Source organism: Chelonia mydas, chromosome 14 (assembly GCF_015237465.2).
Source record: "Chelonia mydas isolate rCheMyd1 chromosome 14, rCheMyd1.pri.v2, whole genome shotgun sequence".
NCBI classification, from domain to species: Eukaryota; Metazoa; Chordata; order Testudines; family Cheloniidae; genus Chelonia; species Chelonia mydas.
In genome coordinates, this window is record NC_051254.2 from 14,916,181 (window position 1) to 14,937,554 (window position 21,374).

The window sequence follows — 21,374 nt, forward strand, 5'->3', positions numbered from 1 at the left end:
TTCCCTAACGTGCTGCTCTTCCTTTCTGTCCTTTCCAGGGTGCGGGTCCGTTACCAAAAGAGGCAGAAGCTGCAGTTTGAAACCAAACTGGGGATGAATTCTCCATTTTGAACCGCGGCAGCAGGAGTCCTGTGGAGATGCCGCGTGGGGTGAGGGACATATGCTCCTGTCCCCATACAGCCTTGACCTGCGTGGCAAGAGTGGTAGCACTGGAGGCTTCGCAAGGCTTCCCTTACACACGTGGACCCGCCAGGGCTCCTCACCAAACAGCGACAGGACCGTAGAGAGAGAAGCCACTGCTGTAGCTGTGCCCAGGAGCAGGTTTGAGGCCCCTTACCCCATTGCAGCGCTCCAGGGGAGCGGGGAGCTCTGGCTGCCCTGCAGGCTGCTGTTCCTTTTATTTATTTATTTTTAGTACCCTGACGACATTGAAATGAAGCAATTTCCCCTTGTGGACTCTTCCTCCAGGATCAGCTGTGTCTGTGCAGATCAGGGCCCTGGCATGGCTGCTGAGTCTGTTGGGAGAGGGAGGGGTTGATGGGGGGGAAATCCAGAGCTGCTGGTATAAGAAAACCCCATTGAAAACCCTCTTTCTGCCGTTTTGCCCTTTTGTTAAAGGATTTTATGTTGTATGTATGTGCCCTCCCCATCTCCCATCTTGGCCGCCCTTCCCTACGCTCTCCTGGATCAGAGCCTTGAGTCTCCTGCCATTCTGTGAGTGCTACTGTTTGGAAGCAGCCTTTCTCCAAAGCTGGCTCTGCTCAGGCTCCCCGGGGCCCCACACTGCATCATGGAAGCCACCTAGTGTCTCTGGCGGCAGTCAGGCCTGCCCTCTAGTGGACAGTGGGCATACTTGCAGCACAACTGGAAAGTGGCATGGTCCAAATGCGGCTTGCTGGGGCCCCAAATAGTGGGGAAGCAGAGTCTCTATTTGAATCTCATGATGGAGGCTCCCCTGTCCCCGGGGGTATTTCTAACAACTATCTGCATGAGAGCCCAAGCCCTGCCTGCCTTCAGGAGGTCAGGGAGTGCCCTTTGGGGACCACGCCAAAGTGGTCCTGCTTTGATAATCTTCTTGGCCTGGCCAGCTTTCTTGCGTCAGGGGAGACTCCCTTAATGCCAGCCACAAACAAGGCAGCTTTACTGTTGTCTCCCTCATGATGGTGGATTTCTAGTCTTTCACTGACTCATGCAGATCACCCTCGCTGTGACCATCCTGCTTAGGCAGACCTGTCTGAGACTGGGGGCTGGGGGATGCATCTGGCTAAGCTAAGCTGCCTGCCCCAGGCACGGTGTCTGCAGCTGACTCTGATTTCAGGGGCCCCCAGCCTTTCCTAGAAGCAGGTGTGTTTACAGGCAGGCAACAGGATCTCCCTACTGCTTGGAATTGTGAATGACGAGCAGGGCGGGAAATGGCCGCCTTCCCAGAAGTGTAATTCCCTCTGATCATGTCCTTTTGTACTAGTGTTTCAAAATATCCCCCTCCCCACAGCTATGTTTCCATTCCACCCTTTGAGCACCACCCTTGCAGCTTTTCCTTATGGCTTCTGGTTGTAGGAAAATTGGTTCTTTAGGGGTTAGCTGTGCCATTCTGCTTCCCCACCTCCTGACCTAGTGCAAGGGAACTCCCATGTGGACCGCATCCCTCTGAACTTGGAGAGAGCTTCATGGGAGGGCTTGTCTATCCCATGCCACATCGGTGCAAGGCATTATGTGCACTAGCACAGCACATTTGCACAGACTCAGGCTACAGCAGTGGTAAAAAGTCCCAATGCAGAGGAGCCTGGGGTTGCAGGAGCCACCTTGCACCTTTACACAGAGCTGGTGCTGGCTCTGGCTACAGACTGGAATTCGTGGGCCTATTTAACAGACCACTCCCAGTGCTGAAATTTATTCCTTCCCAGGCTTGGAGACCAGACCAAGTTAGGCAAATCCTGGCTCCATCTGTGCTTCCATAGTAACTTCACAAAACACAGATGTCACCTTGGGCCTGGAGCAGAGTAGTAGCTGTTGATCATTTCCTGACAGACTGGGAGGGTGGAGACCCCCTTAGCCAGTTCCCTGTTGCTCCCCCTTGTTGGCCATGTGTCTCAATGAGAGCAGTAACAAAACCAAGGATGATCGACTCTAAGCAACATCCCCAAGTCCCAATATCCCAAATAGGTACTGGGGGAAGAATGGGGGTATGTGTGAGCACCACTGTCAGAGTAAATATATTGGAATAGCTGGGGTATAGTTTTGTGAATGGGAGGGTGGGGTTAGGTGGCATTCTGCTCTGGGCCTTAACAATTTGTCACTGCAAGCATGAACTTGGTCAGATACAGTAAGTGAAGGAGGCTCTGCCTTTCCAGTACAGTCTAGCAGGTGCCTTGGCTATGTTGGGAAATTGTATCATGTTAGACACGTAAATTGATAAGTGTGATGCTAAACATGACTTGGCACCTAGTGTAGACAGGAACAAAGCATGTTTTTAAAACGTATTGGCCTATTTTGGTGAATACTGGGGTTCACACCATTTGAACACAACTGTACTTGTCCAGGTTGAAGGAAAAATCATGTCTAACATTGTGTTAGGTAAAACATACTAGTAGACATGATTGCCTAGTGTAGACAAGGCCCAAAGGGGGTAGCTGGAGGGAGCTAACTAGAGAACTTTAAAAAGATTACAGTCTGCATCTCCAAGCTCAGAGCTGCTGGGGATAACAAGATGGCTGGGAACTCTGATCAACAGCCATTATGGGGTTGTACTATGTCGTTCCAATGTAAAACCAGTCCTTTCGTACTCTAGTAGCTGGCTCTCTGTGTGTAGCCAGTTACATCTGCTCCTTTTACAGACTAGACTAAGCCTTCTATTATTTTTACTCTTTTTAGACGTGCAGGGCTGACATAGCTCCAGGAGAGTGAGTTGGATTCTGCCTTGGCATGGACACTTATTTAAATTGCAAAATTGGTGATGCCTGAGACAGCAAGAACCAAGCTTGACTTTCAGATCTCAGGGTGAATTTGCAGGGTTAGCAGGTAGGAAAAACCTCTCTCTTTACTTGCAAGCTGAGCTGATTTGAACAGGAGTCAGACACAAACATGAAGCCTCCCACTGCCAGAGTCACACTTAAAACTGCACAATTTTGTTCTCAAGGATCTGAGATCTTAGCTTGTTTTGTTTCCCCAGATGTTTTATAGTGTGATTTTAAAGGCAGCAGCTGCCAAAGCTCAGAGCTGGCCAGTCTCTCTTCTAGAGGGGGCATATCCTGTAGATTTCCTTTTCTGTGGTGATCACTCTGAAAATACTTCCCTCTTGCCACTCTCTCCCTCCCTGGTTTGACTCAGATGGAGCCAAAATGTTAGAGTTGAGCCTTTTTGGTAGTCGCCTTTGTCTCTGTACAGGCCTTGTCACCTCACACCCCCTCCTCCCCTCTTAGCTAACCAGGGTTTTGGAAAGGCATGAGTGCACGGCTTTGGAAAGGAATTTCCTACATCAAAATGTTTTTAAATGGTGTATATTTTATATTGAAAATTAAAATTTTTTGGATGTATGTAAAAATTTTTTTGATTTGTATTAAAACTTGTAAATTGTATAAAAAACACAAGCACCCAATGTATGAATGGCAATAAATGATTGTCTGATACTGTGCATCAGGGAGAGGGAGCTTGCTTTCAGTTGGTTGAGTGGATACTAGTGAGAGCTTCCATGCTCTGTGGGGGAGGGGTTATGTAGCTTGGTTCCCCTCTGAGAAACTGATTCATTGTGTAGTGGGAGGCAGTGTGGTCAAAGCTTGGCACTTTGGGTTTCCATTCCTGGCTCTGCCACTAGGACGCAGGTTGCCCTTGGGCAAATCGCTTCATATCTGTGTGCCTCTGTTCTGCAGAATAACTATTTGCCTAGCACTTCTCATTCCACTGGATCCCAGAGCACTGTACTAACTACAGCTGCAGTAATCAGTTACTCTAGTAATGAACTTGGCCAAGCAGCTGTTGTGAGGCCTAGTTAATGTCTGAATCACTTTGGTCCTGGGTGAAAGGTGCTAGAGAAGAGGAGTCTTAGTGGTGTTGGAGTCAAGAGGGGGAAGGTGAAGGACTGGCTGGAGCTGAGGCAAGTGGGTACTGGGAAAAGTGGAGAAAAATGGATTAGTAGAGACCAAGCAGGGTTGGGCTTGGGCCACCAGCTGTGCGTTGCTCAGCAAGACTGCAGCATTGTAACAGTGCTGGACATTGATCTCAAAATGGATTAGGAAGGAAGGATTTTCTTGCCTTGAAAATGTAGATAAGGATGTGACTTGTTTAACTGTTGCATGATAAGCCAGGAGTTCTGGCTTCCAGCCCGGTGCTCTAACCATTACTCTGTGCCATCAATTCCCTTACTTTTGACCACCCTACAGGGGTAACATGTAAGGTCAAATCTTAGTCCCACTGAAGTCAAGGGCAAGATTTTGTCCCTGGAGACACCCTCAGAGAGAGCAAGTGGACAATAGTATTAACATGAAGGAGACAACTGAGTCAATTAGGCAGAACTATCAAAGGGGAAAAAAGCCCCACTGTTTAATAGAATTAAGTCTTAATTGATGTTAGTGGAAAACAAACTGCATAATTAACGCAAACAGTCCAGATGGTTTAAAATCTGTCAGTCTGGCGATTACGTGGACTAATTTTTTCCCTAGCTCCCTGGCTGCACAGAACAGGAATTGGTTAGACACAGTCATGCCCATACATAATTTACACAGCATACAATATCTTTAAAATAAAGATCTAGAACTTGAAAAATAAGCATTCCTCTGAGAGAAAAACAAATATGTAATTCTGTTATTGACTGTAAGAACAGCACTCTGCTGCCCCTGTGGTGGCTCAGAGTAATGCAGCTCTACCCCAGTGTCTCTCTTATCCCTGTCCCTAGATAATGACACCTTGAAATCTGGTTAGTAAATATATAATCACATTTAAAATATATACATTTTGTCTTTAAAAAAAAAACACATTTACAGTTTATCAACATTGAAAATGTTGGACTAGTCCCAAGTCAACTCGTGGGACACGAACACCCCTTTTAAAAAGATTTATTTTTAAACCTTTTTATAAAGTGCCACTGGTTGCAGCTATTTTTAAAAGTTCACTTTTGTAGCACTTGCGGTTTCACACACGGCGGTATTTCAGGCAACGTAAAGTACAAAGATACTGACTAGCTAGGGCCAAGATGAGTTAGCATCAAATCTACAGCCCATCCTTGCCACCTGACAAGTTGTGTTTTTCCATAGAGGCCAGGCTGGCATGAATTCCATCTCTGGCCAATAGGGATCATGGTACAAATGGTTACCACACAAATGAGTAGGTTGCTGAGAAATACATGGGCTGGGGTGGGTGGATTTTACAAGGGGCTGCTCTCTTTCTAGTGCAGGGAGAGTTGATACTGTAAACAGTCTAATAGTTTGAGGTGCAAATTTCCCTGGGGGATGAGGAAGGCTGCTGCTTCCTTCAGTCACCTCCATAATTTAGCTTTAATTTTAAAAAGTTAGATTTGCTTGGTGGTTTTTGCAACAAATGACCCCTTAGTACAAAATGTGCAAATTTTCCCTTTTATTGCTCTGGTGCATTAATTAGTTTTGGCATTTTAGGTGACCCCATACAGATCCTTCAAGAAAAATTTGTTCTTAAAGCAATCCAGATCTAACTGCTGCTAGGAATGAAAAAATTGTGGCTGCCATTCCTTTGCTTCAGCCCTGTCGATGTGGGTGAGTCCACCTTCTATTTACAGTAGCTGTCAGGGAGCTAAAACTAACTTAGTGCAGTGAGGTCGTTTCTAGCTCCATTCTTCTAGAAGCTGGTCAGTGTTTAGTAGGATTAAGAAGCATCTTCACAGGTCGCCAAATGCTGCTAGCATTTTAAAAAAAAATCTTTGCTTCCAACTCAGCTTTGGAGTCTTGTTCCAGGTCTGTCTCCCTCCCTGCTTGGAGCTGGGCTAGAATAGTCACATGGAAAGAAGAGAATGTGTTTGCCACAAGAAAACAACCTGTTCCTGCCCAAGTGACTGGATATGCAATACTGCGGAGGGTGTGGGTAGCGATCTCGAGCCAGCAGAGGGCACCCTCAGCTGTAGCAACATGCTCTAGCCAGGCTGGCACTGACTACCCCAAAACATGCTCATCCCAGTCTTCGGCAAGGAGCCATTTAACCAGGAATCAGAGTAGCAGCCGTGTTAGTCTGTATCCGCAAAAAGAAAAGGAGTACTTGTGGCAACTTCGAGACTAACAAATTTATTTGAGCATGCATCCGATGAAGTGAGCTGTAGCTCAAATAAATGTTAGTCTCTAAGGTGCCACAAGTACTCCTTTTCTTTTAACCAGGAATGAATCCATGCAGGAAGCAGGTCAGGTAGATCTTAATTTCCTGACAAAGCTGTTGTGAAGTGTGGAGCCTGTTTGCTCCTTTATGGGGTACAGACTGTGCCAGCGCTGTCCCAGGGCGGCTCTGAGGGCACTGCTGTGGGGATTTAAATCCACTTGGATTACACGCTGCCTTACACTGATGTGCTTAAAAAGCACCAAAGAAAGCAGGCAGCTTTCTTCTCACCCAGAGAGCTCCCAAGCTGCAACAAGTCCCGTCTTATTTCAGCAGCAGACAGGCCCTGCCAGGGCTGCGCATTAAGTGCTTGGCTCTGCTGTGCCTGCCCAAGGAGGTCCTCTCCCCCAACATGCTGTTGGCAGGGTTTAAATAATAAGAGGCAGGACTCCGCACTGGGGCTAGTGAGGAAAAGGCCCCTGAAGAAGCAGAGCTCTTTGCAGCCAGCAGCTGAGCTCATTTCTTGGGGGAGGCTGGACACCCAGGAGTGAGCGTTGCTGCACTCACTCAAACTCTGCTGAGGGTGGAAAGGTGTAGCTGCATCTTCCTTGTTCTCGTCTCCTGCAGCTACAAAGGGACATTGGGGCTGTGACTGGGCTGCTGGGTCTCCAGTCCATTGGGATGCCCTGAGTGGGCCAGGAAAGGTGAGGGAGGTGCACACTCCAAGCCCTAAAGTGCAGGAGGGAGAAGGATCAGAGCAGCTGTAGCGATCCCTGGGCAGAGTTCAGGGAAATCCCCCTTCAGGCATTAGCACAGCAACTGGGGATGAGTGGCAGGGGACCAAGTCTCAGTCCAGCATGGCGTCCAGCTGGTCAGCCAGGTCATCGAACATGTTGCTGATGTCTTCCAGGATGTTATTAGCCGAGTGCGTAGCCCCGTAGTGACTGAGAAGGAAAGAAAGAAAAGGCAGGATGGGTAAGACCATGTGACGAGTGAAGGCCTTGGTGCCCTCTGAAGCTAACACTGCCCGGGGGGCCCCAGTGCCTCCCCCAAACCAAGGCGTTGGTTGGACCCAACCATTGCTCAAGCCTTGCCCTGTGCACAGCTCAGGAACGGGATTAGCATTCCTGGGCCCCCCCTGCACAATGGAACCATGTTTTAACAGTGCCATGAGAGGTTGATGGACCCTTGGTCCAGCGGAGGACGAAGCTGAAAAAGAACCTGGCCCAAGTGTTTCTAGGCACTCTTGAGGAATATGTGGCTGAGGGACAACTTACCCACTCGGCCCTGCTCTCCCCCCAGGGCTGTTCCCTCACCTGTCCAACTCCTCGGCTGTTATTTTTTTCTCAGCAGCCTGCAGCGCAGCTGCCAGGGAGGAGTTGGTCTGTTCCAGTCTCTGCTGAGCCAGGGCTGCATCCGGAGCAGCACTCAAAGGCTTCATAAAAATGGGCATCCCGCTGCTCAAGACTGCCTTGTTGCCAATCTCCAGCTTCGATGGGCAGGCAACAGCAGTGGATCCTGCCACCTCTGGTGCCATCTCGGCAGTTGCCCAGGGGGCGATGGTATTCCGGGAGGGCTGCAGGACTTGCTGATAAATCGTTTTTGGCCCTGAAAATACCAGCTTCGTAGAAGCAACGGACGTGTGCTTGGCTGAGGCATCTGGAAGGGAACAGATAAAACCTAGTTCAGTCCTGGCCCTATGCGGTGTACATCGGCTCTGGGAGCACACACACACACACGGAAGGGATGTAGCTGACAGCTGCCCCACCCCACCGTATTCCGTACAGCGCCCCCCCGAGGAGGAGCTTTTAGTTCACTCTGAATATGAATACCATGTTGCATGTACCTGGCCCTACAGGTGAGGTCCTCAGGCGGACAGCACCCTCATGCAGCTCCCCAGGGCTGGCTGATTTCAGAGAAAGTGGAGGCTTTTTGACCCCCTTCTCCAGAGACAGGATGCTTTTCTCAATCTCAGCAATTCTGAATTCCACTCTGTCGTCATCAAAACTGTCTCCGTTCCCCCTGGGCTCCGGCTCCGGCACTTGTAGCGCTGGGCCCATGATGCTCACGGCTTGGGCCTGTGCATATTGTGGGGGCGGACTCGCAAGAGCCTGGCTCTGGCCAGCCAAGCTGAACACTTTTAGCAGAGTCTGGAGTGGCTCCCTCTCCTTGCACCGGGGCCTCCGCTTCACCGTGTCAGACTCGGTGAGGTTGAATTCCAGCACTTCCAACTCTTTTTCTGTGGTTCCTCCCAGCTCCTTCCCAGCAGAGGAGCAGGGAGGCCCCACATCAGCAGCTGTCGGGGAGCTGGACTCAGAGTCCCGGCTGGTAGCTTCTGCCTTGTGTTGCCCGGTAGGCTTTGGTCGCTGTTTGATGGTTAAGTTGCCTTCTTCTGCAAATGGAATGCACTCACTGGAGCTGTTCTGAGAGGACAACGACGAGATCTCACAGTCCTCTGGGCCAGGTCTCCGCTCCTCCTCTGTGTCAGACTGGACGTCCTCCAGGCTGCTTTGCAAGGCCTCCATCGTGGTGACACTAGGTTCGCTGAACGTGCGACGGCGGGGTCTGTTGTTTCCAAAGGCGTCTCTCTCGTTATCCGAGAGCCTCATGCTGCAGGAGCCTTCAGAGATCCTGGCTCCACAGGGCTGACCATCTGAGCCTGCTCTAGAAACTAGCTCGTGATCTGGAGTTGGGGGCTTTTGTAACAGAAGAGGCTTTGGTGGACTCCCACCTACGGTGGGCACCTCGAGCATTGCAGCTATGCTCTTCACTGTTTGGCTGGTGCCTGCATTGCTGGTGCCCAGCCATGGTGAGGGAGCCACATCCACCGAATCTTGGGCAACAGCTGGCCGCCTTTCTGATTCCAGACCCTGCTCCCCTTCTGCCTCCATAGCCTGGGCACTGGAGACAGAGCTCAGGCGCTTAGGTGGTGGGGGTGGAGGCCCTTTCCTCTTCGCCCGGATGGCGAAGGACTGGCTGCGAACGACCTTGCTGTCTGACTGCAGATAGGTGCGTGGCACTTGGCTCCGTCCCGGGCGCCTGGTGAGGGTGGCGTAGGAGCCCAGGGTGCTGGTGACTCCCTCCTCCTTCTCATGCTCGCCATCCGACAGAGCGTAGCGGTTCAGGCTGTGAGAGCGCTTCTTGTATTTGAAGGTGTCTCCATTTTGCTGTTCTCCAGCCTGCCAGGAGCCCAGGGTGGCACCAGGCTTTGGAGACATGTATGGTGATTCTGTGCCACTGCAGTGGGAATGGAGATAGGAGAAAGCTTTCTGAGCTGATGACTGGAGGTTGCTCCTCGGGGTCGAGGAGAACTGGGGGTACAGGTGTGCTGGGTTCTTGGGCTGCTCAGGAACACCGGGGGATTTCAAGGAGATGTGAGGATACATGAAGACGTAGGGTGCTGTGCCCTTGTTGGGTGTCTGCAGTGGGGTGCAGGGGGTTGCTGCTGGTAGAGAGTTGGATGGCTGTAACAGTGGAACGCTGCCTTTCTGAGCCACAGGCCGCTGGTACTGATCTGTCCCTTCGGGGAGGTTCCTCTCTTTCAGAGGGCTTCCTCCACACCCATTGGAGTAACCATTCAGTCCCTCTTGGGTGGTCAGCTTGGTAATAACCTTCCCGTAATTATCTTGGTTAGGTCTCCCTGGCAGAACGTCCGCATTCTCCTTCTGCCGGGGCTGCGTGGAGGAGTGCCCGCTGCTGCTGCTGCCGCTGCCCAGGCTCTCCTGGGAATGGCTGGAGAGGATGGTCTTGGACAACATGTTGTCCTGAGAATGCCCTGACCCTCTGGAGCGCACTCCAATGCTCTCCTGACTCCGTGACATCCCCTGAGTGTTCTTCATGGGGAGCGTTTCCTGGCAGCTGTTGGACATGGCTGTTTGGAGCTCATAGCTCAGCTCGCTGTCCTGGAAGGTTATCATCTTGGGCGTGTGCGGAGACTGGGACTCTCCATTCTCAACAGACTCAATGGTGACTATGTCCAGGGCCCCAGGGATTTTGCGTCTTGCCAGTTTGGTGTCGGCTTGGTTCAAGTTCTTGCGGATGTCTGTCAGCTTCTTGACAGCCAGCATGATCTTCTTCTGGTGGCCTGCAGATGGCAAAGGAGCGAAAGGAGAGTTCAGTTTCCGTGGCCCAACAGGAAGGACAATTGTGGTTTTAATGCTGTGGACCCCTGAGCACTGGCTACTACACTGAGACCTTTGCACACAGGATGTCGTCAGACCTTGCAGTTACCACAGTATGGGCTGGATTTTAGCCAGCATCATAGAGGGCAGAGGCTCCACCCTTCTACACTTGACTGACAGATTTAGCTGCTCTCCACCCTTATGGCTGCTGAGCAGTCCCAGCAACTCACCCAGCTTGTTGATGCCAATCTCCTGCAGGTCCTCCCATGTCAGGTCTGTTACGATGCTGATGGAGTCATAACCATTGCTCACCAGCTTCTTATGGTACTGGGGCAGCCCAATGGCGCTCAGCCACTCCATCAGGTCCGCCTAAAGAGAACAGCAACAGGGACAATTTTCATTAGCATCCCAGCAACGGATGGCTCTTTCCTACCTGCCTTGTGAGAGAACTAGGCATTGCATTCCCTGCTGCCCTTTGAGATGCTTCCACACACCTGGGAGTGTCCCAGATTGCTCCAGGCAAGCAGCTCTCTGCCTAGGCTAGGCCATCCCTGCGCTGTTACAGGGGGAAGGGATGTCACAGCAGGATGCCCATGTAGCCATCACTGTCAGTTCACTCAAGGCTCTTCTCTCCATACCCTCTGCTGCTTTTGCGTGGCTGGCTGCATGACCCACTGTGGACTCTCGTTAAAACCTGCACTTGAGTCTGCTGGGCCTGCTGCCTCATTTACACACAGTGGGAACCTGTGCCAGCCACAACCCCAGGGAAAAGCGCACAGTCTCACAGGGCCCAGAGCCCAGTATCTGTGCCTGAGAACAGCCTCAGGGCACCCATAATGCTGGTGCAAAGTACAAGAAATACTCACAGGAATGTAATTTGGCAGCCACTCTGCAATGCTGAGCTGCCCAATCTCAGTGGAGATTTTCTTTCTGTGCCCCGGCTTAGTCACCCCAATGGCTGTTAGGTCCTAAAACAAACATAGTGATTGCCTTCATTAATGGGGATGCTCAAAAGTTAGCTGATGTAGTGCAAGGAGTCAGCAGCTCCCACTTCAGTGTGGAGGGAATGCCTTGGAGATATCACGGGTTAGTGCTGGTACTATAGCAATGGATGCTCTAGAAATACCAGCTAAAGAGAGGGAATGGCAGGGACTCTCCGACAGCCACAGTCTAAGGTGTGGTGCCAGTCACTGGAAAAGGCAAGCAGCAGTGGCTAGGCCCCTGCCTTTGGACCCTGGCACTGCCCTGTTCTTTGGGGCCATGCTCTCACCAGTAGCCCCTGAACCCACCTGACCTTACCTCTGGGGTCATGCGGCTGATGGTGGGGACGTCATAACCAGCATTGAGGAAGTTGGCCGTGTAGAACTCCAGCTGGAACTCGCTCAGCCAGTTGTAAATGGCTTCTGCATCCTGGAGAGAGAAGCCGACACAGAACAGCCCATGACCGTGGCTGCATGGGCTCGGGAGGGGCAGAAACGTTCCAGGCTGCTCTGTGCAATGCAGCACGTCCCCTTGGGACGGGGACAATGACTCCCACCCCTATACTGTCAAACTGGCTGGAATAAAAGGAATAGGGCAAGAGCATTCTGAAAGAGCTGGATTGTATCAGACCCCTGCTTCTCTGCCCCCATGCCCTGTAGTGTTCTTCAGGCCCTGCTGCTACGTGTGCCTGTGGAGAGACTCACGTGAGAGGTGGCCGTTTCACCATGGCTTCCCCCATGCCAGTGAGTCAAAGATAGCAGCTGCTTAAAATGTGAGCCCATGGGTTGGCCAGGCCTGGGCCCCTGCTCTAAAATATTCACCCCCAATTTGTAGCATTAAAGCCCTTCTCAGGGGCCCAGGTACCTTTCCCTCCAAGAGCTGTTCAGGGCGGAGGTATTGGTGAGAGAAGATCCTGTTGCTGGCGTTACAGTTGGTCAGGTTCTGGCGCCCAAGGGTTCCTGAGCAGAGAGAGAGGGGGCAGTAGTTACTGGAATGGGCCCGAGGATGAGACCCATTGGGGAGAGAGACCGTGGGCCTGGGAGGAGCTGAACATTTTGCCCTGTAGTGTGAATAGTTCAGAGCACCTTGCGCCACAGCTCGTTAACCCTCCGCTGGGGCAGAACTCTCAGGCCTGCTGCAGTGAGGAAGGCAGGGGTGCTAACAAACAATGTCACCCAGTGAGCCAGCAGCAGAGCACAGACCCCAGGTGTCCTGCTTGCCAGCCATGTGCTGCAGCTGTTGGAGCAGGATGTCTTATACCCACTTCAAAGGCCCCTCTGCGTCCAACTCCTCCAAAGCATGAGAGAGACCCAGAGCCTTCACCTAGCTCTGACCCCCATGCACCTGGCAGCAGCCCAGAGTGAGCTCGGCAGACTGGTTTGTCTGATCTCAAAACACAATTTGTCTCTTGCAGCTGATACCATCCCTGAGCAGGCTGGGAGCAGAGCGGGGAAAGTATTCCCTCCCCTCCCCTGCTACTGGAGAGGAAGTGGGCCTCGGAACAGCAGCAAGGGGGCATTCAGCAAGCTCTCCTCAGCCCCTGCATTTTCTAACGATAGAAAATACCAAATGCAAACAGTGACTGAGTGTTAAGTGTGGAGAGAGATAACAGCATTTCCGTAGCCGTCTCACTTGGGGGGAGGGCGCCAAGGCACCGTCCTTACACCCTTGAAGGCAGGAAGGCAAATCTCTCCCCCATTTTATAGAGGGGGACGCCGAAGCTGATAGAAGAGATGTGACTTACAGTCTTATAGCAAGATTAGGGTAGAGCTGGGAATAGAACCCTGATATCCTAATCCCCGCTCCTTTACTAACCGTAGACCAGACCCTTCCCCTCCCTTCCACCACAATTTTATTGTAAAAGGAAAAACAGCCTAGAACGAGCTGCAAGCACTCTCCAATGTCAATGCAGTGCCATCCCCTGCAGCAGCAGGGCAAGGTGTGTTCCGCTCCGTGGTGCCAAGTGCTGGGCTCTGCAGTAATGGGACATGCTAAGGGCTTCGTCTTGCCAAGAAAGGCCTGAGAGTGAGTATCTGCCCCTCTGCTGGGGAAGCCTGAAGGGCTGGGGGTGGTGAGCCTGGTACACTGACTCGGAGCTGTAAGGGCAGTGGGGGATGGAGGGTGGCTCTGACTTAGTCCAAGCCACCGCCCGTGTTTCTTCCTGAAGTCTCCCTCCTTACCTGTCAAGGAGTTCAGCTGCCCATTCTGGCTATTTGATCCTAAGAGGTGCAGTTGTAGGTCCTCACCACCAGGGGGCAGCGGCTTCATAAGAGAGAAGAGACAATCAGAAGGGTCTGACATGGTGGGTCTGGACTTGCGACTTTGCACTGGGTGTATCTGGTCAGCCCCTGAGCAATTCTCACACAGCAGCAGAGAGGAAGGGATGTCACAGGGGTGACAGCACTGGGACTGCCTTGCACAGCCTGGGGGTAAGAGCCCTGCCCTGAGGCCTTGTTCTTGACAGGAGGTCTGTGTATCCTGCAACAGGAGAAGAGGGCCCTGGGAACCTATGCAGTCAACCATGCCCAGGAACCTCTTTGGGGGCTACAGCTAGAGGATAAAGGCCCTACTACTCGTGTCTGAGGGAGATCCTTCCTGAGCTCACTCAGCTCTGCATCCCTGGCACAGTGATAATCTCAAACCCTGTGCGTCCCTGTGGCAGGGCTGCATTTCCAAAGGCTCCTCTCCATCTGGGTGGTTTTAGCAAGACTGGCCCCTTGCAAGGGTCATGCCAGTTCAAACACAAGTATGTGCAATATCGACATGTTCCCCGACGCTCAGTATGCTGCTACAACTACCAAGCTGTCGGCTCAGAGAAACTGGCCTGGGACGTCCAAATCACTGGTGGAGAGGGTGGGTTAAAAAGAGAACGGGGAGGGCCCTGTGACCTGGGTCAGTATGAACCCATGGGACTGTAAAGGGCAGCTCAAGGAGCCTAGAGGGGCTAGAGAAAGACAATCAAGGCTCAGAAAGCCAGGGGGGAGTTGAGAGTAGCCCTGGGGTTCTAGTGGACCCAGGCCCTCTTGGACCTTAAACCTCTCGTGAGACTTGCTCTGCTCCCTGGACACAGAGCAGCAGGCACTGTGTATCTGCCCTCCTACCGTGGCGTTCTCGATGAGGATACTAGTGCTCTGCCCGTTGTTGCCCTCAGTGCTCTGCCCGCTGCCGGCGCTGCGAATGCTGCCAATGCTGCCCTCACTGCCCACGCTGTTCCTGTCTCCTGCTGTTATGGAGAGAGAAGAGGCATCGGGGCCCATGTAACTGAATGCTGGAGAAGATGCCTGACGTCCTGGGGCTGGCACCTCCCAATCCCTGTAGCCGCTCAGTGCCGGGGCAGGGCATGGACTAAGCCGCAGCACTCCCATTCCCTGCAGAGAGGATGTTGTGGGACCAGAGGAAGGGAACTGGCACCTGCACAGGGCATGGTGTTCCCAGTGCAGAGACCCACATGCTTTGGCATGAGGCGCACTGTCCAGACTCTGCTGCCTGCCATTGGCATAGGGCCCAACCTCCACAAGACCCTCAACCCTGCCTGGGGCACAGAGAATCACTCAGCTGTTCACCGTTCCTTAGCGCACACAGGACAATCCCGTTTATAGAAAAAAGGCTGGAAGGGTGGGTAGGTGGGAAGAGGTCTGGTGGGGGGCAGCCATGGCAGGTGTGTGGCTGGATGTGGGGGTATCTATGCGTCAATGACCTCTACAGTCGCCTGAGCTGTGGTTTCCCTGAGGCTGCTGCTTTGCTTTAATTTCCTGCTTGGAGCCAGAAGGGGATTTTCTCCATCTCTTGGGAGGGGTGTTGGGGGGAAGGGCTCCCAGACACGAGCCCCTGTCCAGCCCTCCCCAGCAGCGACCCTGACCTGAGTTCTCAGGCTCCGGGGCCGTCCTGGTTAAGGTGAGGTGGCCGTAGGCAGTAGGGAGGCTGAGGGGTGCCTGCTGAGGAGCATCACCTGGGAGTGGCTGCAGCCCACCGGGAGGGGCGGCAATGCCCTGGCGCTGGTGTGCAGGCACCAAGCGGGGAAGAGTCATGCCTGCATTTAAAGACAAAACACTCGTGTAAGAGCAGAGTGTGTGGAAGGGGAGTGGGCAGCATCAGTCACAGCAGGGTCCAGAAATACCCCAGCACTGTGCCTGTGGGGGGTGGGGCTGTGCAGAGGAAGGTATCATGTGGGTGAGTGTGCAGCTGGCAAACCTGGGGCAGAGCCAGGACTGTACCAGAGTTTCCCTGGCCCTGAGAACAGGGCCTGAGTCCATCATTCCTGTCTCAACGCACTAGGAACAGATGTTAATGCTTAGGCCAGGCCTGGGCCCCAGGACACCCGACTCTGCTAACTCCTCCTTGCCAATGCACCCCAGCTTGGCCGACTACTCGTAGTCCTGAGCTCCCCACACAGCCGCACCTCAGCTCAGACCTGACGCCTAGGCCCCCCCCACCCCCAGCTCCACCCTCCTGACCTGCAGCCAGCTCCGCTGCTCCAGTGCTAGGATGAGTTGTGGGCTGCTGCAGGGACATGGACCCAGCCTCCACAGGGACTGCGCTGACACCAGACTTATTCCCCCTGTAAACAAAGGGGCATCTGCTCCCACCTAGGGACTAGGATTCAGCTCACTTGAGCCCATCTGAAGCCACTGTCCATATCTGCTGCGCTACCAGTCCTCCAGGCCAGAGGGGGCGCTGTCAGACAGAGAGCCACACCCCTGCCACTTCCCACTGGCTGCTGGAGTGGGAGCTGGGTCCAGGGAGGGGGTGGGTGGTAGTGAGGGTGGGAGAAGGCCAGGTCAGAGATATGCCTACCCTCCCCCCCAATGCACTCCAGGACGGTGTGTGTGTTACTGACCTGTCCGCTTGCTGATGACCTCGACGATGGAGGGAGGGAAGTAGCCGACTCGATCAGTGCCTTTCTGAGTGTCGTGGATGTGCCCCTTCCAGCGCCCGTCAGAGTGCTGCTCCAGGACCTGTGTGAGGCACCAGGCATGAGAGTGTTAGGCCCCCGAGGGAGAGACTCCTTACAGGTGTCCCAGCACCAGCAGGAGCCAGAGCATGGCATAATACAGGAGACCTGGCTATGGACAACTCCCAGCCACACCCAGCAGGAGGTGCTGTAGAGAATGTGCAGGGTCCCTGGCTGTGGGGGAGCTCCCAGCTGTGCCCAGCAGGAGGTGCTGTAGCGAACATACAGGGTCCTTGGCTGTGGGGGAGCTTTATTATTAGCCATGGTCTCTGCGCAGCTGCAGGTGATTGCTCACCGTGATGATATCTCCTGCCCGGATGTTGAGAGCAGTCGGGTCATGGAGGTTCCAGAAATCTTTTAAAGCTCGGACTTTCAGAATTCCTGATGCCTCTGAAGAGAAGGGAAAGAGGGAAGAAAGAGCATGGGAGACGCGTGGGGACAGGGCAGGGGACAGGAAAAAAGAGAAAGAGAGAGAGAGAGAGAGAACGAACATTAATAGCACAGCCAGGAACTCAGTCCCCTGCTGTCCCCACCAAAGACGGAACCCCAGTGCATGCGTATATAGGTATTGAGGCCCCTCACATGAACACTCAAAGTCAGGTTAGCTGAGGGCCTGTTTGGAGGAGGGTTGGGATGTTGCCACGCACGCCCCCATAGAAAGGTTTTCTCTCTGCCAGGTGAGAGCCAGGCAATCAGCTCCCCGCAGCAGGGCTCCTGGTTCTGCCCATGGGATTACAGAGCATGTGGAACAGAGCCTGGCATTACGCTTAGACCCAGCTCACCTCTCAGCAGTTGCTTGATGTCCTTGCTGGCGTGCGAGGTGGTGAACTGGTTCACGATGTCCAGGGCCGTCTGGTTGTAGGTGTTTCGGATGTTCACATCTACGCCACCCTGCCCGTGGGGGAGCCAGCAGAGACCCCATCAGTGCCGGGGCCATTGGGCAGCCACTCAGGGGACGCCATGCCACACACTAGAACTGCTGCTGGGGAGGCAGCCTACAGGCAGGTCAGCACCTCCTGTGCAGCAGACCCAGACCCCTTCTGGGGGAGCAGGGGGCCCAGCATTCAGAGGCCTGGGGGAGAAGAGTCCCCATCTTCTCTCACCAGCTATCACTGGCAGTTTGGGGGGACTAAGAGGAAGTGGGAGCAGGACCAGGACAGGAACGAGTCCCAGAAGCTGCAGTGATGGAGGGAGGTTCTGTCCCTTGTCCCCCACCAGCCACTGCAGTCAGGCCACAGGCTGCATCTTCCCCTGCCCCTCAGTCATCCCCTCAGAACCAAGCCCTGGGCTACACCTCTCCTCCCCCATCGCCCTCCAGAGCTGAGCCACTGTCTCTCTCCTTCTGTCACCAGCTGCCGTCTCTTATAGTGGATCGCTCTCATCTCTCCTAGGGGCTGCAGATTTGGTAGCTGAGGTACCGCTCCCCTTCTTCCCCGTGAGGGCCTGTCAGCTCACCTCCAGCAGCAGGCGCACCACCTCCGTCTTGCCGTAGAGCGCTGCCTCGTGCAGGGCCGTGCCCGTCTTTGTCTGCCTGTTGATCTCAATCCCAGCTTTCAGCAGCTGCCTGGGGGCGGGGTGGGGGGGGGAATAAGCCGTGGTGGTTTAGAAGGAGGAAGTGGGCACTATGAGCCAGGAAGACAGGATGGGCAGTGAGGCAAGGAAGCTGGACAGCAGGCAGAGTCAGGGCTTGGGGTGGGGCAGGGCAAATCTCTTGTCTCAACCAGGGTAAAATCATGATTTTGAGTTCACTGGATACCAAAGCCAAATGTCAATTCCAATTGCATAGGGTGAGAACTGGAGGGAGCCCTTGGGACCAGTGATGGACAGGGGGGTCTGGAGTAGGGCTGGGAGGTCTGGGGTAGAAGGCCCGAAGCCCCATGGAAAAAGAGCTCCAAGGCTAGGACTGGGGCAAGCAAAGGGCAGCATATGGGGATCTCTGGGGAATGGAGCGGCAGGAGGAGAGTCTGGCACAGTGCATCAGCAGTGGACGCTGCTACGGGCTTGTGCAGGTTAGGAAACTCATGGCTGGCAGGTTTGGGGCAGGGCGAGGCCAGTGGCTGGAGTGCTGTCCGTTACCTGATTATCTCCTTGTGCCCGTTCTTGGCTGCCAGGTGCAGAGGGGTGGTGTAGTTGGGGTCACTAGTGTCTTTGGACTGACCCTCCAGGAGCGCAACACACATGTGGCTGTTCAGGAGCAATTGGGCAACCTAGGGTGGGCGAGAGATGGGTGAACGATGGGGAGCATGGAAAGGAGACACATGAGCCCCTGCCACTCTCCCCAGGAGCCCTGCAGCAGCAGGTGGATGGCTAAGCCGGCCCCATTCCAAAGGGCAGGAAGGGACTTCCTGGACTGCCCCTCTCAGATCCAGCCCCACGTGCATGGCCAGTGCTGAGAGAGCCTCAGCAGGGGGGGACCAGAGAAGGGCAGAGCCCAGCTATCCCTGAAGCCCCTAGCAGTCATTGCAGTAATGAATTGCTTTCCTGATACCCCCTTTCAGACGGTGGCCCAAAGGCCAGGGATTCCGAGGCCCAGACGTGCCCTGGCCTGGCCTGCCGGAGACGCCCACACAGAAGGGGAATTATTGGTATCTTGGGGCAGCCCAGACGCCTAGAGCGGGGCTGTTTTTACAGCACTATTTATAATGACAGAAACAAAAACGGCCCCCTGCCGCCCCCAGGGTGAGAGCGAAACAGTTCGTGGCTGCTCCATTGAGCTGGCTGCACGCTTTCAGTGCCGTCCCACTGGCTGGGCCCCCTTACAGCAGCGAATGGCAGGGGTGTGTTTCTGTAGGCTTGCTGAGCTCTCACAGGGTGGGGGGAGCCTTCCTGCCCCAGCAATGCAGAGCGACCCGTGCACCTGTCCCAAGCAGCGAGACAGGAATCCCTCGAGCCCGGCCAGGTTGGAATCCCAGGCCCGCAAACACAGCTGTGCTGAGCCTGCCCCCTCAGCGCCTGTGGAGATTAGGAAGGCTCAGCCCGTCTGATCGCCACCAGCCTGGACTTAAATGGGAGCAGAGGAAAGATGGGGGTTGCGGAGCAGCATCCCATGCTTGGAGCAGAGGACTCGGGTTCTATCCGGGCTCTGCCACTGGCCCCTCTTTGTAGCTCCGTTTTCCCCATGGGTAAAATGGAGCTAATGATACTCTCCTCCCTCAGGGGTGGACATGCTGTTTGTAAAACCCCTTGAGGTGGAAGGAGCTATCGAAGGACAAAGCGCTGGCCGTCACATGGAGCTTCACAGCCACAGCAGGGAGAGAACCTAGATTTTCCTGCCCCAACACATGATGCTAAGGGAGAACCTCCATCAGTGGCTAGCACTACAGGGCCTAGGACAGGGGTCTCAAACACGCGGCCCTCCAAGCTTTAAGGTCCCCCCTCCCCCCCAGAGTTATTTCCTGCAGCCGCCAAGCTCCCCTCAACCCTCCCCCACCCCCCCCCCAGCACGCCGTGTCCCCGCTCCTCTGCCTACCTCCAGGCACTTCCCACTGCCAAACAGCTGTTTGGCGGCGCTTAGTGCTTTCCAGGAGGGAGGGGGGAGGAGTGGGGGGGCCACATGCTCAGGGGAGGAGGCGGAGAAGAGGCAGGGCACGGGTGGGGATTTGGGGAAGGGGTTGGAATAGGGTCAGGGACGGGGCGGAGTTGGGGTGGGGACTTTGGGGAAGGGGTTGGAATGGGGGAGGGGAAGGGGTGGGAAGAGGCAGGGCCGCATGGAAGGAGTGGAGTGGGGGCAGCGGGGGTGGGGTGGGGGGATGGGGCTTTTGTCCCTTTATATGAAAAGGTTTCAGTGATGCAGCCCTCGGGCCAATGTACTAGTCCACATGTGGCCCTCATGGTGATTTGAGTTTGAGATCCCTGGCCTAGGACATGCACCGAGGAGTTCTGATCCCATCCAGCGGAGGGCAGTGGTGCATTGGCCAGTTCCTTGTAGTATTGTTATTGTGAAGGGGAAGAGAGATGAGCCCTAATACAATGCCTAAGTCAGGAACGACTGGGATGGTGTAACAGAGCGGCTCTGCACAGTTTGCAGGCAAGCTGTCCTTTACCTTAAGCCGGCCAAACTCACAGGCCAGGTCCAGGGGGGTTTTCTTCGCCTTATTGATGAGACACGGGTTGGACTGGTGCTGGAGCAGCATTTCTGACTGCAAAGGAGTAACGGACATGTAAGGGAGCAATGCAGGAAGGCTGGCGATCATGCTCCATCCAGCAAGCAGCCTCCTGACACCCCCATTCAACTATTCCCCTCTTCCTACGGCTCCTACCTCCACCCCTCCCTCGGACAGGCCCTGTTGGGACAGCAGTCTAAGGCGTGCTCTCCGGTGCCTGTGAAGAGCACCCTGTCCCCTTCTGAAAGGCCTGCTCCCTTTCCCCATTTCCACAGCCCCCTGGCTGCATCTCCCCTCCCAGGCAGGACTGCTGGGCTGAGCCCCCTCCAGGGTTAGACCAGGCAGAGGCGGTTTGTGGGAAAGTGGCGCGAGGGCCTCCCCAAAGAGATTGTCCCTCCCGCACAAGCCAGGAGGAAGCAGTCACGCCAGGAGCGGAGTCTGGGTCTCTTGCGGGGCAAGAGGATCACAGGCCGAAGCCTGGAGGCAGCCCAATGCTACATCACCGCTAAGTGACCCGATGTCACCACACTACCAACCAGCTGGCACAGGGGATAGGCCCGTGGAAATCTGGGTGAGGGGCACCAGGAGATTCGGGACCGGACAAATGTGCCTCTGAGGGCACCTGGGCTCCCACAGCCTCCGTCACTTCTCTCCCCAGGCTCCCTTACTCACCACCTCGTAGTGCCCGTACTGCGCAGACAGATGCAGGGGGATCTGCCCATCCAGTGACGCCATGTTGACCGAGGCGGCTGCCCGCAGCAGCAGGTGGACCGGCTCCACCCTCCCCTGCCAGGCAGCATAGTGCAGCGGGCGCATCCCTGTGGGGAAGCAAGGTCAGGAGGAGGCCGAGAGAGGCCGGCTCTCAGCACGACATCGACACTAGCGATGTAGGAGCCCCAGGGTGGCAGCTGGAAGGAACTAGACCTCATGAAGCTGAGCTCCCCATGGGGG

The 21,374-nt window shown here is 54.4% G+C and overlaps 2 protein-coding genes across 14 annotated transcripts in view; one reads left to right on the plus strand and one right to left on the minus strand.

Annotated features, from left to right (window-relative positions):
- Positions 1–3,631, plus strand: part of TMEM94 (transmembrane protein 94) — a 95,547-nt gene extending 91,916 nt beyond the window's left edge. For all 6 annotated transcript variants that reach the window (XM_043528560.1, XM_037913340.1, XM_043528559.1 and 3 more), the window contains one exon: positions 39–3,631. In XM_043528560.1, the coding sequence (XP_043384495.1) occupies positions 39–111 (73 nt within the window). In that variant the 3' untranslated portion in view covers positions 112–3,631. The remainder of the gene's footprint in view (positions 1–38) is intronic.
- Positions 3,632–4,498: 867 nt separating this feature from the next.
- The window catches only part of CASKIN2 (CASK interacting protein 2), an 86,127-nt gene continuing 69,251 nt past the window's right edge, over positions 4,499–21,374 (minus strand). For 5 of the 8 annotated variants that reach the window (XM_043528558.1, XM_043528557.1, XM_043528556.1 and 2 more), the window contains 17 exons: positions 21,096–21,241; positions 20,364–20,459; positions 18,397–18,527; positions 17,776–17,884; positions 17,103–17,211; positions 16,616–16,710; positions 16,207–16,324; positions 15,229–15,399; positions 14,471–14,592; positions 13,550–13,631; positions 12,234–12,328; positions 11,688–11,798; positions 11,255–11,356; positions 10,619–10,757; positions 8,114–10,351; positions 7,584–7,926; positions 4,499–7,211 (listed from right to left, as the gene is read on the minus strand). In XM_043528558.1, the coding sequence (XP_043384493.1) occupies positions 7,115–7,211; positions 7,584–7,926; positions 8,114–10,351; positions 10,619–10,757; positions 11,255–11,356; positions 11,688–11,798; positions 12,234–12,328; positions 13,550–13,631; positions 14,471–14,592; positions 15,229–15,399; positions 16,207–16,324; positions 16,616–16,710; positions 17,103–17,211; positions 17,776–17,884; positions 18,397–18,527; positions 20,364–20,459; positions 21,096–21,241 (4,304 nt within the window). In that variant the 3' untranslated portion in view covers positions 4,499–7,114. The remainder of the gene's footprint in view (positions 7,212–7,583; positions 7,927–8,113; positions 10,352–10,618; positions 10,758–11,254; positions 11,357–11,687; positions 11,799–12,233; positions 12,329–13,549; positions 13,632–14,470; positions 14,593–15,228; positions 15,400–16,206; positions 16,325–16,615; positions 16,711–17,102; positions 17,212–17,775; positions 17,885–18,396; positions 18,528–20,363; positions 20,460–21,095; positions 21,242–21,374) is intronic. The other 3 variants (XM_027834703.3, XM_027834702.3, XM_027834708.3) reach the window with 3 other exon arrangements.